The 17,843-nt window shown below is 35.8% G+C and overlaps 1 protein-coding gene across 4 annotated transcripts in view; it reads left to right on the forward strand.

Annotated features, from left to right (window-relative positions):
* Nucleotides 1–1,495: 1,495 nt before the first annotated feature.
* Nucleotides 1,496–17,843, forward strand: part of LOC309475601 (uncharacterized protein) — a 39,118-nt gene continuing 22,770 nt past the window's right edge. The window contains exons 1-19 of one of the 4 annotated variants that reach the window (XM_082138439.1): nt 1,496–1,634; nt 6,262–6,567; nt 7,169–7,486; nt 7,768–8,088; nt 8,322–8,633; nt 8,797–9,117; nt 9,351–9,653; nt 9,817–10,137; nt 10,370–10,672; nt 10,841–11,161; nt 11,394–11,696; nt 11,865–12,185; nt 12,418–12,720; nt 12,889–13,209; nt 13,443–13,745; nt 13,914–14,234; nt 14,466–14,768; nt 14,932–15,252; nt 15,484–15,586. In XM_082138439.1, coding sequence (XP_081994565.1) covers nt 6,471–6,567; nt 7,169–7,486; nt 7,768–8,088; nt 8,322–8,633; nt 8,797–9,117; nt 9,351–9,653; nt 9,817–10,137; nt 10,370–10,672; nt 10,841–11,161; nt 11,394–11,696; nt 11,865–12,185; nt 12,418–12,720; nt 12,889–13,209; nt 13,443–13,745; nt 13,914–14,234; nt 14,466–14,768; nt 14,932–15,252; nt 15,484–15,586 — 5,216 coding nt within the window. In that variant the 5' untranslated portion in view covers nt 1,496–1,634; nt 6,262–6,470. The other 3 variants (XM_082138438.1, XM_082138437.1, XM_082138440.1) reach the window with 3 other exon arrangements.

Raw genomic sequence — 17,843 nt, forward strand, 5'->3', positions numbered from 1 at the left:
AACAACAAACCAGAACTTATTGCAATATTGTAAATGCAGCTACATTAAACAGATCGGACTGCCGCTGCAGCTAAATGTGTGTGCGCTGCTCTAGCACTCCCGTGCGCTCGTTATCACATTACTAATATGCGATAATGCATCGGATAAATATTTTAATCCACATATGAGAAGCAACTCCCTTTCCCAAATGAATAAACATCGTTGACAAAATACAACAGGATGACCCGTACACGCGCGAGCACTATGCTCGATTGTGTATATTGACAATAATATTTCTGAGGTAAAATAAACTGAATCACGCTCTGACACTCTATGAAAAACCTCTAAAATGACATTAAATATTTTTACTTACATGGTTATGAACGCACAGCAATACCACACAAAGAAAAGACTTTTAGAAAGAAAATAAACAATTTGCCAGGAAACTCCGTATAACTTTTGTACTGGATGCTGCCGAATGAAACTTTCTGCGCATGCATCAGGCAAGTCTGAACAAGTTCGACTCGCGCATGCGTGAGGCGGGGAATTTTGTACAATATTAAAACTCTAACAACAATCAGTGTAATGACAATTTTATTCTTTGCATGAAAACACTTGAATTAGCCTAACTGAACACTGTCTGGCTGTATTAAAACTTAAAAATTAAATTCATATAGACCTGCAACAATGATAAGGTAAAGCTAAGGGCTGAGTTTCCCGAAACCTTCTTAACGCTACGTCGTTCTTACACCTTAAACTGTACCTTACGGATAATACGTGTTTCCCGAAACGTTCTTAGTTAAGTATACCTTCTGTAAGTCATACTTTCGGAAGGTTGGTCTGGACCGCTCTTAGCTTCACCTTATCACTGTTGCAGGGCTATATGAATATAATTCTGAAGTTTTTATACACCCAGACAGTGTTCAGTTAGGCTAATTCAAGTGTTTTCATGCAAAGAATAAAATAATTTTTATTAGCCTTTATTAAAAATCAAGATTATTAGCCTATAAAAATTGCTCTCTAATTTCAGAGTCATCATGTTTTGAATATATAAAGGCTAATGCAACATAAGTGCTGCAAATATTTATGATCTATAGATCAGCTGTGAACAATAGAAAGGCGAGATAAGTTTTCACTGGATCCATTTATTCTGACCAAAGTTATTTTGATCACATGAACATCGCTGCTCCGTGTGGGTTTTTTGGTCAGTAACTCAAAGGCATCAGTCACTGTGTCGATTACTTCGACTACTGGGGGAAAGGGACCAAAGTCACCGTTTCCTCAGGTAAGTTATTGCCGTTATTTTCTGTTATTTACTTTTTTTGTTTGTTTGTTTGTTTTAACTTATTTTGGAAGCTCAGGTAGTCTTTCTTGTCACAAAACTAACATGCAGACGTATTTACAATTTTTACCTTGGTTAACAGTGGAAAGATGCGTTGGTAACGGTAACGCGTAGCTAAAATTATCCGATTATAAGAAAGTGCAAACTAACGTATCAAACTAAATCGTTTTGAGAACGTCGGCCAAGACAAAATATTGCCTTTGAAAATGTAGGCTATTATTGTAGTTATGGTATGGTTCTTATCGTGAACCTTCCCGCTGTGACGGTGCCTTTGACTACTGGGGAAAGGGAACAGCGGTGACTGTAACATCAGGTAAGAAGTCAAATTAATGAAATAGCTTACGAACCAAACAGCAAAATATGAATCGTTATGCATAGCTATGAAACATATTTCTAGAGCCGATTATTCACTTATTAACAACACTTTTTAGTCAGAGAAAAAAAAAATATCATGAATAGGCTAATTGGACAATAAATTACGAAAGAAATCAGGTTTTAAGGTTGGCTAATATGGAAAAGATCGTTTGTGTTTTTGTGCGCTGAAGAAATTAAAAGTATCACTGTGATGCTGCCTTTGACTACTGGGGGAAAGGCACGTCTGTCACAGTGACATCTGGTAAGAAAGAATCCTCTCAATAATCTTGGCACGTTTTACATATTTTGCTAAATGTAAATGTCCGTTTCTAGTCCGGTTTGGCTAAGGCTAAATAAAAGTCTAAATAGTTCAATCTGTGGGTTATATAATAATAAATGAAAGCTACTTGTTAAGAGGTAAACATGCTATTTTTGTACAATATCCCCTGGTAAAATGTCAGTGTGACAATGCTTTTGACTACTGGGGGAAAGGAACAATGGTCACTGTCTCGTCAGGTAAGAAAAATATCCACCTACCAAATCAAAATCTAATTTAAGTATAGCCTACGATAAATGTGTGCGCAGTTATTTTGTCGAAAAAATGTTTGTTTGTTTTTTACATTAAAGCAACATTTCAATGTCGAGATTTTCTTGTTATGCGATTAGACAATTAACCCATTCAGACCCTGCGTCCATTACAAAGGACATCACATGTCAACCCCCCTTTTTTTTACTTCTGGAGCATTTCACCTAGTTTAAAGCCTGCAGTCCATTAGATTGGACGCTTGTCATCCAATCAAATGGCAGTAAAGCTCTGCATGTAGTAATTATAAAAAAAAACACTACTTTGAAGAGAAGCATGTCAGCACTTCACTCCAAACACAGAAGCAAGCAACATTTTCTATGGTTTTATTTACATTTTTTTATATGTTTGTCAGTATTTCATAGTTTGTATGTAAAATAGAAAGATTGAACTTATTAATTAAAGTTAAAAATCGATTGTAGAATTTCAAATTTTAAATCAGGATTTTTTCAAATGTGTCTGTCCATTAGAATGGACAGTGGGTTCAAAAGCCTGTTACTGAAATCACATTCCAGTAATTGAAGTCCAGTAATGCTGATTGAAATTTCTTATATAAAAAATCTATATCACAGTACCGATACATTTTTTTTACTTTTTCATATGCAGAATATATAGTTCTTGAAGTGCTTGAACATATAGCTGATGGAAGTATCTCAGATGTTGACTTTATGTGGAGTGATGATGAGGAAGATGGAGATGTAAGAAAAATATCCGTATTTAAAACTTTATAAAATGACTAGCTTCCGGCGAAACTGTACAAAACATACAGATTTGACATAAATCTAAAGCGTAACTTGAAAATGAATTATTTTTCTAACACAAACGCATCGCTTCGCTTCAGAAGGCCTTTATTTACCCCCAAGAGCCGCATGGAGCACTTTTATCATGGATGGATGCACGTTTATGGACTTTCAAAACAGAAACAACCATTCACTGCCATTATAAAGCTTGGAAGCCAGGACATTTTTTAATATAACTCCGATTGTATTCGTCTGAAAGAAGAACGATGTCATACACACCTAGGATGGCTTGAGGGTGAGTAAATCATGGGCCAATTTAAATTTTTGGGTGAACTATCCCTTTATAGGTATAGTACACCCAAAAATGATATTTGTCATCACTTACTCATCCTTATGTTGTTCCAAATCTGTATGAGTTTCTTTATTCGGCTGAACACAAAAGAAGATATTTTGATGAATGTCGGTAACTAGACAGTTGACAGTATAGCCATTGATTTCCATATTTTTTCCTACTATAGCCTATATTTCCTAATAACTACATATTATATTTATTATGATATAATATTATAATTATTAGTAATTATTTTGAAAATTATAATAATATTTATCAGTAATGTATCAATATAGATATTACAGTACAATACCGTATAATTAATTACAGCAAAAGCAGATCAAATGACGAAATACAGTACAAATACAGTAAAGTACTATTTGGTAGTTTACAGTACTGATCTTGTGTACTGTAAAGTGAATTACAGTACAGTTACTGGAAATCGAAATACATGCATCATGCATGGCAACCGTGCTGCCAGTAACGTACTGTAGAAATACAAGAAAATCGTTAACAGAGAAATTGTTTCAAAGATGCACACAGTAAATTACTCTAAAGTGAATGCGTTGATTGATTCCTAGGTTTATTTTGTTATGAATAAACAAATGTGCGATCTATAAAGCAAAAACCTTACAATTAAAGTTGAAATGTTGTAATGTTCAAGTTTTTGATCTAAAAAAAGAAAGATGCGCAAAGAAAATGACTCTAACATGACCATATTGATTGATTCTAAGATATTTAGTTTGTTACAAACAATGTGCAATCTGTAAAACAAAAGCCTCAAAATTAAAGTTGAAATGATATACTGTTGAAAAGTTTTTGACCTTGAGAAAAAGCTTTAAGTATATACTAACAATTTTTATGTTTATTATAAAATTTTATGTTGGTACATTTTTGTGAAGTACACCTGTTTTGACCTGACGTCCATTGAAATGGACAAAAAAAATTACAATTAAAGCCAAACATTTTTTATTTTTATTTTTTTTTTGGTCTCATTTATAAAAGCCTCATGAGCTGGGAAAATGTACTTTTATATTTTTCAGAAACTTAAAACATAATTCAGGTCTGAAGGGGTTAAAGTCAGGACACAGTCTAAAGTAATTTAGAAACGCAAATATTCAGATTATGAATAATTAAATTCGAAATAATTGTATTTGTGCATTCAAATAAAACAAGGAATTGGCTACAGGTCGTTCAACAGAGACTCTGAGCGTTGTATTTTTATACTGCACTGTAACATTAAAAAGATATTGTGTAACTGGGCTTTCGACTACTGGGGAAGCGGCACCAAAGTCACCGTAACAAACAGTAAGATTTTATGATTAATTGCAAGGACATTTGTATCGTACAAAAATTCACGTGTGTTTTATTATTTATTTATTTTTTATTATATCTTTAACAGAGTTTTCTATTGCAAACTGTCATAATTTAGCTGTTGTCCATTTCATTAGATTTAAAAGACTACATAATTTTATAATATTGTTCATGTTAAAAACGAACAAAAATACAACAGTAGTTATTCTTAAACGACTCCGTTGTACATTATTCTCTCATGTGTTTCCTTAAACTGCTCAATAGACGCTGAAAACAGCCGGAGCATAAATATAAGTCTAAAAATCCTAACTAAACTGTAACGTCTCGTTTTAACTTTATGCACTGATATCCACTAATATAATGTGTTATATTTTAAGTTGTTGATTGCATCCCGATATTATTAAATAATAATAATAATAATAATAATAATAATAAACTGGCGTAGCTTACTGATTTAGAAAGGTAGCCTTTATCTGTCAATGCATGAAGAGGACAATTGGAGATTTAAAATAATGTTTTTTGTTGAACAACCGCTATTCAAGAAATTATTTGTAGCACAATAATACAAAAAAAACAAAAAAACAATCCGGAATTTTTAGAAGTGCTAGTGGTGTTTGTTTGCAGTGTTTTGGGGGCTATATTTTTTAATGATACATTTTTCGTTTTTTTCATATGATTTCATAGTTCAAAGTTACAAACTGCTATAGGCTGCTTTTATTTAAAATTCTCAAATGGTTGGAATTTTTATTAAATTAGTTTTTTTTTTTAATTTACACTTCATAAGTTACAAGAACTGTTTAATTTGAAACAAAATGAAAAGTCATTATGCAGTCATTATCCAGTAGCCTAATAAATTATTATTCGTTTAGATAATCCTTTATTTATTAGCCTATGGGCCTATGTCTGATAATAAATATGACTGTACATATATGCTAAATGACATACAGCATCTACACTGTTAAAAATAAAGGTTCTTAAATTACATTGATGGTTCCATAAATAACCTTTAACGTCCATGGATCCTTTCCTTTGCACGAAAGGTTCTTTAGATTAGCTAAAACATTTTTTTTTTTTTTTTTAAGAACCGTTCACTAAGGTTCTTTGAGGAACCCAAAATAGTTATTCAAGGGTATCGCTGTGAAAACTCCCTTTGGAACCTTTATTTTTAAGAGTGTAAGAAAAAATAAATGTTTCCGCTAATTTTCCGAAATTCCGAAATTTTATGTTTTACGCGACCGACTAAGACTGAACAACAGTTAACCAAGGGGGTAGCCTAATCAGTCTTACTTTTTAATTCAAATTACACCAATTTACTTGTTAAAGTAACTTACTTAAAAAAAAAAAAAAAAGTATGACCAGTCTTAAAGAAGAAGAAGAAAAGATGACTTGCAAGGTAGTCTAAGCAGTTTATCAACATGGCCACAGGACTCTGATGTAAAGCGAAGATAGCGATGTAATCTCAATCTTTTTTTTTATTTATTTTTTTATTCATTCATTCATTCATTCATTCATTCATTCATTGGTTCATTCTTCTTTTTACATGACCTAATAGTGTTGCATAATCCTATGTTATGTTATGTTGTAGTTTATTGTCGAGAAACATGTAATGTCTCTACAGCTCAACCATCTGCGCCGAAGTCAATCTTCGCCCTGTCTCAGTGTTCTGCTGATTCTGCTGGGTTCCTCACCGTCGGCTGCTTGACCAAAGGTTTCTCTCCTGCGGACTCACTCACTTTCAGGTGGAAGGCTCCTGGTGGTAAAGACCTGAATACTTTTGTGCAGTATCCAGCGTTCGGGAGAGACGGAGACTACACCAAAATCAGCCATATGCGTGTGAAGAAAAGCGACTGGAATCCTGAAAACCCTTACACATGTGAAGCGTCAAATTCGAAAGGCACTTTATCAACTAAAGTAGCTCCACCAGGTAAGTCACATCTCTGAAATGTCTAACATTTTACATGTTACATTTTAGCTACTTCAAGTGTCTCTTTGTTATTGCTGTTGGGTTCAGTGTTTTGTATATTGCAGTGGGGATATTGTTTCTTCGTGGAGGCTCATGTTTGAATACACATTTTAGCAGACTCTTATAGTTTCATTGATCATTGATTGAACTTTTTTAATACCAATGAACCTGCTTTTATATTTGTGTGCATGTCAAGCAGTTGTCCTTTATCAAAGTCTAATGACAGTAAATGTTTTACACTAGCTGAGAACAGCAAGGCTAAAGATAAAAAAAAAAAAAAAACATTAGAACAGAAAAGTACATAATATGCTTAGTCCTTTAGAAATACTTTTTCTCTGACCTCATGCCAGGGAATACATGGCATATGAGATTTCTTCTTGTTTTATAAACAAAAGATAAAGGAAAAAAAATAAAATAAAAAATAAGTTAAATATAAGTATAGGCTACAACATTTAACATTGACGTTCAAACTCAAGAGCATCTATGTGCTTTGCCTAATAAAGCATGTTGCACTATTTTCTTGCTTTTCATGTTCTCTCTGCTTTCTCCTGTATGTTGCCAGCTCCACCGCCAGATCAGCCTGCAACTGTCGTCTTAACAGTACCTACAATAAAGGAGTTAGAGAGTGGGACAGCAACCTTCTCGTGTTCAGCCCGGCAGTTTTCGCCTAAAAAATACTCGTTTAAGTGGTTTCAGGATGATAAGGAGGTGACAAATGCGATCACCCATGACACAAGTGAGAAGAAGGCCTCAGTAACCTTGTATAGTGCCACAAGCATTTTTCAAATCAGTGTCTACAAATGGACGAACACAGACGTCAAAGTTAAGTGCGAGTTCGTGCACAAAACAGGAAAGGAAGTCAGAGAGGCCCAATATACAGGTATGTTTTCTCTTGAGGACTGTGAATGTTTCTTTATTCATAAGATGTTTACCTCTCTCTAAATCAGTTGGATGTCTGAAGTATACAAGTGTTCCGTTACAAGTGACAACAAGCAAAAGTAAACAGCCAGAATGTCCAGTTTGTATCAAAGATTATCAATGTTAACTTGTATCTGTTCGTTTGTTCATTTTCCAGTGCTTATGCTCCCTGTTGCAATTCACAGATATACACTTAAATCCAAATTTACACATGAAGTTATATACTTTCTTACTCCCTTGTAGCTAAATTCACACTGACACTGAAGCCACCAATTGAGAGAGAACTATTTGTCCATGATAAAGTTGTCTTGGAAGCAGTTGTTTCTGGAGATGTACAAGAGACAGTGCAAGAAGCTTCAGTGTCATGCACAGTGAAGAATGGACCTGTACCTATCAAGAATATCAAGCCAGGAAATGTCTTTACTGACACTTCACTGTTTATGAAGATCCACAAAGTCACCATTGATAAAGAAACATGGTTTGATGGAGAAATAGTCACCTGCACCATCCGTGACACAAATAATAACAGAGAAATCAAGCAGGAGATTCATTTTGATAAAGGAGGTAAGTCAATGTTACTTCCAAATAATTGATTTTGTGGCTGTATGTGCATTTACAGGTGCAATTATAATTTTATTAAAATGGAATATAACAATTTTTCTGGCAAAAAAACTGCAAGCCTATTTGAAATGCTTTCGCTGTCAAAAAGCTTAGACTGTCTTGATACACTATTGTTATTCATTATTGTTTGATTCTTCTGTTTGTTTAATGAACCTTTATCACTTCCTTTAACTCAGATGGACAGATACCCAATGTTACCATTCACAGACCTGATCTTATCAACAATGACAGTGTCTCTGTCTCTCTGGTGTGTGAGGTCACAAGCCATAAACTTGGCGATGTCTATATCATGTGGAAAGTGAACGGAAATCCTTACAGAGAGGCCATAACCAGTTCTCCCAACTGTAAAATGGACACCAAATCTGTTCTCAGCATCCTAACAGTGTCACAAAAAGAGTATGAAGATCCCCAAACCACCATCACCTGCGCAGTCAAACACGCCAACATGGAGAATACAAGTGTTCCATTACAAGTGACAACAAGCAAAGGTAAACAGCCAGAATGTCCAGTTTGTATCAAAGATTATCAATGTTAACTTGTATCTGTTCGTTTGTTCATTTTCCAGTGCTTATGCTCCCTGTTACAATTCACAGATATACACCTAAATTCAAATTTACACATGAAGTTATATACTTTCTTACTCCCTTGTAGCTAAATTCACACTGACGCTGAAGCCACCAATTGAGAGAGAACTATTTGTCCATAATAAAGTTGTCTTGGAAGCTGTTGTTTCTGGAGATGTACAAAAGACAGTGCAAGAAGCTTCAGTGTCATGCACAGTGAAGAATGAACCTGTATCTAGTGAGAATATCAAACCAGGAAATGTCTTTAAAGACACTTCACTATTTAAAAGAATCCACTATGTCACCATTAATACAACGACATGGTTTGATGGAGAAATAGTCACTTGCACCATCCGTGACACAAATAATAACAGAGAAATCAAGCAGGAGATTCATTTTGATAAAGGAGGTAAGTCAATGTTACTTCCAAATAATTGATTTTGTGGCTGTATGTGCATTTACAGGTGCAATTATAATTTTATTAAAATGGAATATAACAATTTTTCTGGCAAAAAAACTGCAAGCCTATTTGAAATGCTTTCGCTGTCAAAAAGCTTAGACTGTCTTGATACACTATTGTTATTCATTATTGTTTGATTCTTCTGTTTGTTTAATGAACCTTTATCACTTCCTTTAACTCAGATCGACAGATACCCACTGTTACCATTCACAGACCTGATCTTTACAACGACAGTGTCTCTCAGGTGTGTGAGGTCACAAGCTATAAACTTGGTGATGTCTATATCATGTGGCAAGTGAACGGAAAACCTTACAGAGAGGCCATAACCAGTTCTCCCAACTGTAAAATGGACACCAAATCTGTTCTCAGCATCCTAACAGTGTCACAAAAAGAGTATGAAGATCCCCAAACCACCATCACCTGCGCAGTCAAACACGCCAACATGGAGAATACAAGTGTTCCATTACAAGTGACAACAAGCAAAGGTAAACAGCCAGAATGTCCAGTTTGTATCAAAGATTATCAATGTTAACTTGTATCTGTTCGTTTGTTCATTTTCCAGTGTTTATGCTCCCTGTTACAATTCACAGATATACACCTAAATTCAAATTTACACATGAAGTTATATACTTTCTTAATCCCTTGTAGCTAAATTCACACTGACGCTGAAGCCACCAATTGAGAGAGAACTATTTGTCCATGATAAAGTTGTCTTGGAAGCTGTTGTTTCTGGAGATGTACAAGAGACAGTGCAAGAAGCTTCAGTGTCATGCACAGTGAAGAATGAACCTGTATCTAGTGAGAATATCAAACCAGGAAATGTCTTTAATGACACTTCACTATTTAAAAGAATCCACAATGTCACCATTGATAAAGAAACATGGTTTGATGGAGAAATAGTCACCTGCACTATCCGTGACACAAATAATAACAGAGAAATCAAGCAGGAGATTCATTTTGATAAAGGAGGTAAGTCAATGTTACTTCCAAATAATTGACTTTGTGGCTGTATGTGCATTTACAGGTGCAATTATAATTTTATGAAAATGGAATATAACAATTTTTCTGGCAAAAAACTGCAAGCCCATTTGAAATGCTTTCGCTGTCAAAAAGCTTAGACTGTCTTGATACACTATTGTTATTCATTATTGTTTGATTCTTCTGTTTGTTTAATGAACCTTTATCACTTCCTTTAACTCAGATGGACAGATACCCACTGTTACCATTCACAGACCTGATCTTTACAACGACAGTGTCTCTCTGGTGTGTGAGGTCACAAGCCATAAACTTGGTGATGTCTATATCATGTGGAAAGTGAACGGAAATCCTTACAGAGAGGCCATAACCAGTTCTCCCAACTGTAAAATGGACACCAAATCTGTTCTCAGCATCCTAACAGTGTCACAAAAAGAGTATGAAGATCCCCAAACCACCATCACCTGCGCAGTCAAACACGCCAACATGGAGAATACAAGTGTTCCATTACAAGTGACAACAAGCAAAGGTAAACAGCCAGAATGTCCAGTTTGTATCAAAGATTATCAATGTTAACTTGTATCTGTTCGTTTGTTCATTTTCCAGTGCTTATGCTCCCTGTTACAATTCACAGATATACACCTAAATTCAAATTTACACATGAAGTTACAGTATATACTTTCTTACTCCCTTGTAGCTAAATTCACACTGACGCTGAAGCCACCAATTGAGAGAGAACTATTTGTCCATGATAAAGTTGTCTTGGAAGCTGTTGTTTCTGGAGATGTACAAGAGACAGTGCAAGAAGCTTCAGTGTCATGCACAGTGAAGAATGGACCTGTATCTAGTGAGAATATCAAACCAGGAAATGTCTTTAATGACACTTCACTATTTAAAAGAATCCACAATGTCACCATTAATACAACGACATGGTTTGATGGAGAAATAGTCACCTGCACCATCCGTGACACAAATAATAACAGAGAAATCAAGCAGGAGATTCATTTTGATAAAGGAGGTAAGTCAATGTTACTTCCAAATAATTGATTTTGTGGCTGTATGTGCATTTACAGGTGCAGTTATAATTTTATGAAAATGGAATATAACAATTTTTCTGGCAAAAAACTGCAAGCCTATTTGAAATGCTTTCGCTGTCAAAAAGCTTAGACTGTCTTGATACACTATTGTTATTCATTATTGTTTGATTCTTCTGTTTGTTTAATGAACCTTTATCACTTCCTTTAACTCAGATGGACAGATACCCACTGTTACCATTCACAGACCTGATCTTTACAATGACAGTGTCTCTCTGGTGTGTGAGGTCACAAGCCATAAACTTGGTGATGTCTATATCATGTGGCAAGTGAACGGAAATCCTTACAGAGAGGCCATAACCAGTTCTCCCGACTGTAAAATGGACACCAAATCTGTTCTCAGCATCCTAACAGTGTCACAAAAAGAGTATGAAGATCCCCAAACCACCATCACCTGCGCAGTCAAACACGCCAACATGGAGAATACAAGTGTTCCATTACAAGTGACAACAAGCAAAGGTAAACAGCCAGAATGTCCAGTTTGTATCAAAGATTATCAATGTTAACTTGTATCTGTTCGTTTGTTCATTTTCCAGTGCTTATGCTCCCTGTTGCAATTCACAGATATACACCTAAATCCAAATTTACACATGAAGTTACAGTATATACTTTCTTACTCCCTTGTAGCTAAATTCACACTGACGCTGAAGCCACCAATTGAGAGAGAACTATTTGTCCATGATAAAGTTGTCTTGGAAGCTGTTGTTTCTGGAGATGTACACGAGACAGTGCAAGAAGCTTTAGTGTCATGCACAGTGAAGAATGAACCTGTACCTATCAAGAATATCAAGCCAGGAAATGTCTTTACTGACACTTCACTGTTTATGAAGATCCACAAAGTCACCATTGATAAAGAAACATGGTTTGATGGAGAAATAGTCACCTGCACCATCCGTGACACAAATAATAACAGAGAAATCAAGCAGGAGATTCATTTTGATAAAGGAGGTAAGTCAATGTTACTTCCAAATAATTGACTTTGTGGCTGTATGTGCATTTACAGGTGCAATTATAATTTTATGAAAATGGAATATAACAATTTTTCTGGCACAAAACTGCAAGCCCATTTGAAATGCTTTCGCTGTCAAAAAGCTTAGACTGTCTTGATACACTATTGTTATTCATTATTGTTTGATTCTTCTGTTTGTTTAATGAACCTTTATCACTTCCTTTAACTCAGATGGACAGATACCCACTGTTACCATTCACAGACCTGATCTTTACAACGACAGTGTCTCTCTGGTGTGTGAGGTCACAAGCCATAAACTTGGTGATGTCTATATCATGTGGAAAGTGAACGGAAATCCTTACAGAGAGGCCATAACCAGTTCTCCCAACTGTAAAATGGACACCAAATCTGTTCTCAGCATCCTAACAGTGTCACAAAAAGAGTATGAAGATCCCCAAACCACCATCACCTGCGCAGTCAAACACGCCAACATGAAGGATACAAGTGTTCCATTACAAGTGACAACAAGCAAAGGTAAACAGCCAGAATGTCCAGTTTGTATCAAAGATTATCAATGTTAACTTGTATCTGTTCGTTTGTTCATTTTCCAGTGCTTATGCTCCCTGTTACAATTCACAGATATACACCTAAATTCAAATTTACACATGAAGTTACAGTATATACTTTCTTACTCCCTTGTAGCTAAATTCACACTGACGCTGAAGCCACCAATTGAGAGAGAACTATTTGTCCATGATAAAGTTGTCTTGGAAGCTGTTGTTTCTGGAGATGTACACGAGACAGTGCAAGAAGCTTCAGTGTCATGCACAGTGAAGAATGGACCTGTATCTAGTGAGAATATCAAACCAGGAAATGTCTTTAAAGACACTTCACTATTTAAAAGAATCCACTATGTCACCATTAATACAACGACATGGTTTGATGGAGAAATAGTCACTTGCACCATCCGTGACACAAATAATAACAGAGAAATCAAGCAGGAGATTCATTTTGATAAAGGAGGTAAGTCAATGTTACTTCCAAATAATTGATTTTGTGGCTGTATGTGCATTTACAGGTGCAATTATAATTTTATTAAAATGGAATATAACAATTTTTCTGGCAAAAAAACTGCAAGCCTATTTGAAATGTTTTCGCTGTCAAAAAGCTTAGACTGTCTTGATACACTATTGTTATTCATTATTGTTTGATTCTTCTGTTTGTTTAATGAACCTTTATCACTTCCTTTAACTCAGATGGACAGATACCCACTGTTACCATTCACAGACCTGATCTTTACAATGACAGTGTCTCTCTGGTGTGTGAGGTCACAAGCCATAAACTTGGTGATGTCTATATCATGTGGCAAGTGAACGGAAATCCTTACATAGAGGCCAAAACCAGTTCTCCCGACTGTAAAATGGACGCCAAATCTGTTCTCAGCATCCTAACAGTGTCACAAAAAGAGTATGAAGATCCCAAAACCACCATCACCTGCGCAGTCAAACACGCCAACATGAAGGATACAAGTGTTCCATTACAAGTGACAACAAGCAAAGGTAAACAGCCAGAATGTCCAGTTTGTATCAAAGATTATCAATGTTAACTTGTATCTGTTCGTTTGTTCATTTTCCAGTGCTTATGCTCCCTGTTGCAATTCACAGATATACACCTAAATCCAAATTTACACATGAAGTTACAGTATATACTTTCTTACTCCCTTGTAGCTAAATTCACACTGACGCTGAAGCCACCAATTGAGAGAGAACTATTTGTCCATGATAAAGTTGTCTTGGAAGCTTTTGTTTCTGGAGATGTACAAGAGACAGTGCAAGAAGCTTCAGTGTCATGCACAGTGAAGAATGGACCTGTACCTATCAAGAATATCAAACCAGGAAATGTCTTTACTGATACTTCACTGTTTATGAAGATCCACAATGTCACCATTGATAAAGAAACATGGTTTGATGGAGAAATAGTCACTTGCACCATCCGTGACACAAATAATAACAGAGAAATCAAGCAGGAGATTCATTTTGATAAAGGAGGTAAGTCAATGTTACTTCCAAATAATTGACTTTGTGGCTGTATGTGCATTTACAGGTGCAATTATAATTTTATGAAAATGAAATATAACATTTTTTCTGGCAAAAACTGCAAGCCCATTTGAAATGCTTTCGCTGTCAAAAAGCTTAGACTGTCTTGATACACTATTGTTATTCATTATTGTTTGATTCTTCTGTTTGTTTAATGAACCTTTATCACTTCCTTTAACTCAGATGGACAGATACCCACTGTTACCATTCACAGACCTGATCTTTACAACGACAGTGTCTCTCTGGTGTGTGAGGTCACAAGCTATAAACTTGGTGATGTCTATATCATGTGGAAAGTGAACGGAAATCCTTACAGAGAGGCCATAACCAGTTCTCCCGACTGTAAAATGGACACCAAATCTGTTCTCAGCATCCTAACAGTGTCACAAAAAGAGTATGAAGATCCCAAAACCACCATCACCTGCGCAGTCAAACACGCCAACATGAAGGATACAAGTGTTCCATTACAAGTGACAACAAGCAAAAGTAAACAGCCAGAATGTCCAGTTTGTATCAAAGATTATCAATGTTAACTTGTATCTGTTCGTTTGTTCATTTTCCAGTGCTTATGCTCCCTGTTGCAATTCACAGATATACACCTAAATCCAAATTTACACATGAAGTTATATACTTTCTTACTCCCTTGTAGCTAAATTCACACTGACGCTGAAGCCACCAATTGAGAGAGAACTATTTATCCATGATAAAGTTGTCTTGGAAGCTGTTGTTTCTGGAGATGTACACGAGACATTGCAAGAAGCTTCAGTGTCATGCACAGTGAAGAATGGACCTGTATCTAGTGAGAATATCAAACCAGGAAATGTCTTTAAAGACACTTCACTATTTAAAAGAATCCACTATGTCACCATTAATACAACGACATGGTTTGATGGAGAAATAGTCACTTGCACCATCCGTGACACAAATAATAACAGAGAAATCAAGCAGGAGATTCATTTTGATAAAGGAGGTAAGTCAATGTTACTTCCAAATAATTTACTTTGTGGCTGTATGTGCATTTACAGGTGCAATTATAATTTTATGAAAATGGAATATAACAATTTTTCTGGTAAACACTGCAAGCCCATTTGAAATGCTTTCGCTGTCAAAAAGCTTAGACTGTCTTGATACACTATTGTTATTCATTATTGTTTGATTCTTCTGTTTGTTTAATGAACCTTTATCACTTCCTTTAACTCAGATGGACAGATACCCACTATTACCATTCACAGACCTGATCTTTACAACGACAGTGTCTCTCTGGTGTGTGAGGTCACAAGCCATAAACTTGGTGATGTCTATATCAAGTGAACGGAAATCCTTACATAGAGGCCAATACCAGTTCTCCCAACTGTAAAATGGACACCAAATCTGTTCTCAGCATCCTAACAGTGTCACAAAAAGAGTATGAAGATCCCCAAACCACCATCACCTGCGCAGTCAAACACGCCAACATGAAGAATACAAGTGTTCCATTACAAGTGACAACAAGCAAAGGTAAACAGCCAGAATGTCCAGTTTGTATCAAAGATTATCAATGTTAACTTGTATCTGTTCGTTTGTTCATTTTCCAGTGCTTATGCTCCCTGTTGCTCACTTGTCAGATTATCTGTCTTTGATGTTTTTGTTCATTGGTCATTGTTCTGCTGTTTTTTACTAACTGCATGTGTCAAACTTCAAAGCCAAGTATCACTCAAAACTATGCTATTGTTATTGCATGAAAATAAATATGAACGGAAACATAGTCATCATAATATCATAGTGGGAAAAAAAACAATAGTTTTCAAGAACAAAAATTTATTCTGACCTGTGTGAGTGTAATGTGTTTGTTAAAATTGCGCATTTATGTTTTGTCTTGCTTACTGTATCGCCTTTTCATGTCATCTATAACAGTTATGTTTGTAATGTTCTATGTTTCAAATCAAAAATATTTCATTTTGGTTTGACATTTATGTTGTTTTACAATTTTAAGCAATAAATCTTTGTGTTTGCAACTTTGCATGATTTAGTCCAGCTCTTATGGTTCTTACAATCAGAAACTTTGCATACTTTACATTCTGGTCCTGTTTTATCAGTATTTAGAGAAATTAGAATATTATTGTGACTCTGCACACAGTAAAGCCACTTATGGTGACCACCAAAGTCACCATATTGACATTTACAATCAATAAGGCATGCAAATGTTTTGTTGTAAGGATGTAGTGTGTATTTATATGTCAGTATTAGTTATGTCTGAGATGATACTTGGGGGAAAAAAGGAATATGCTTGAGCATATTTTTATAGAGTGTATGGTAAAATGCAGAAACAATGAGTAAGAGAGAGGACAATGTTATATGTTTGTCATTTGTGTGTACATTTAGCAGTGTGTGCAAATGAATGTACACGCAGGCATTACATGTGGCCGCATGTTCTTAATAATACACTAACTGGAATCCTTAGACACATTGGACTTTAAATTCAGGATGTGTGATTTATGTTGCATATACAGTACTGGGCAATGTGCTTATCCTTATGCCCCATGTACATGTGCTTTCTTTTCCAGGGAGCCGCCTGAGCCAGAGAAGGGCTTTGCTCTGACTGTAATAAAGATGTTCTGGAGGAGGATGAGTTCAGAAGTCTCTGGTCCACTGCCACTTCATTCATCTTCCTATTCCTCTTTTCTCTGACATACAGCGCTGTACTTAGTCTCTTCAAGGTAACCCAAACATTACTAAATTGACTACAGATCATTTTAAATAAGATGATAAATAAGATAGTTACAGTTTGTGGCGAGCAAGACGAGGCCGAGGGCCGTGAGAGTGGCACGAGGCCGGTGGCGTGATTACTGATGAGGGTTTCGCAGGGTCTCGGCACAAGTATAACGAGGTTCGTTGTTATGGGAAGAAGGGGGAGGGAATCAGCAAACATTCAACCACTTTAATACAGTAAATGAAACCAAATACAAAACGAAAGTAAAAGACAGCAGCCCTCACGACGACTGCTGACATGACACACGTTCAGGCCTGTCCTCTCTTGATCTCCACTGTCGTCGCTCACCCTTTATGCTTTCGCTCCTCCGTGAGAGATACGAGACCGGTGCGTCGCGCAGGTGTCGCTCATCAGTTATAACGCCACCGCCTCGTGCCGCTCGCTTCCCTCGGCCTCGTACTGCTCGCCACACAGTTATTTACATATCGGCTTCACTTTGGATTGCATTATGTAACTAAAATGGGTTTTTATTATTGATCTTATTGACTTTTTCCAGATGAAGCACTGATGACTTTTAAAAAGAACTTCCGAAGACCCCAAGTTTTCTTATTCTGATGTTGAATCTACATAATTTGCTTCTATTCACACATTTTTGAAGATATTGACAAATATGTAGGCCTACTGTTTAATGAAAGGTGTTTTTTAAAAGATCTTTACAAAAACTGATGAAATGCACAATTTTGAGTCATGAACAATGTGTTTAAACAAGTTTCAGTTTTTAAATAACATTTCAAAGTGTTTAAATTCATTTTAACTTTTGTTTTTTATGTCAGGCAGTACAACCAAAATATAGTTGTACCACCTGCCATGAG

This window comes from Leuciscus leuciscus (assembly GCF_965113295.1).
Source record: "Leuciscus leuciscus genome assembly, chromosome: 1".
NCBI classification, from domain to species: domain Eukaryota; kingdom Metazoa; phylum Chordata; class Actinopteri; order Cypriniformes; family Leuciscidae; genus Leuciscus; species Leuciscus leuciscus.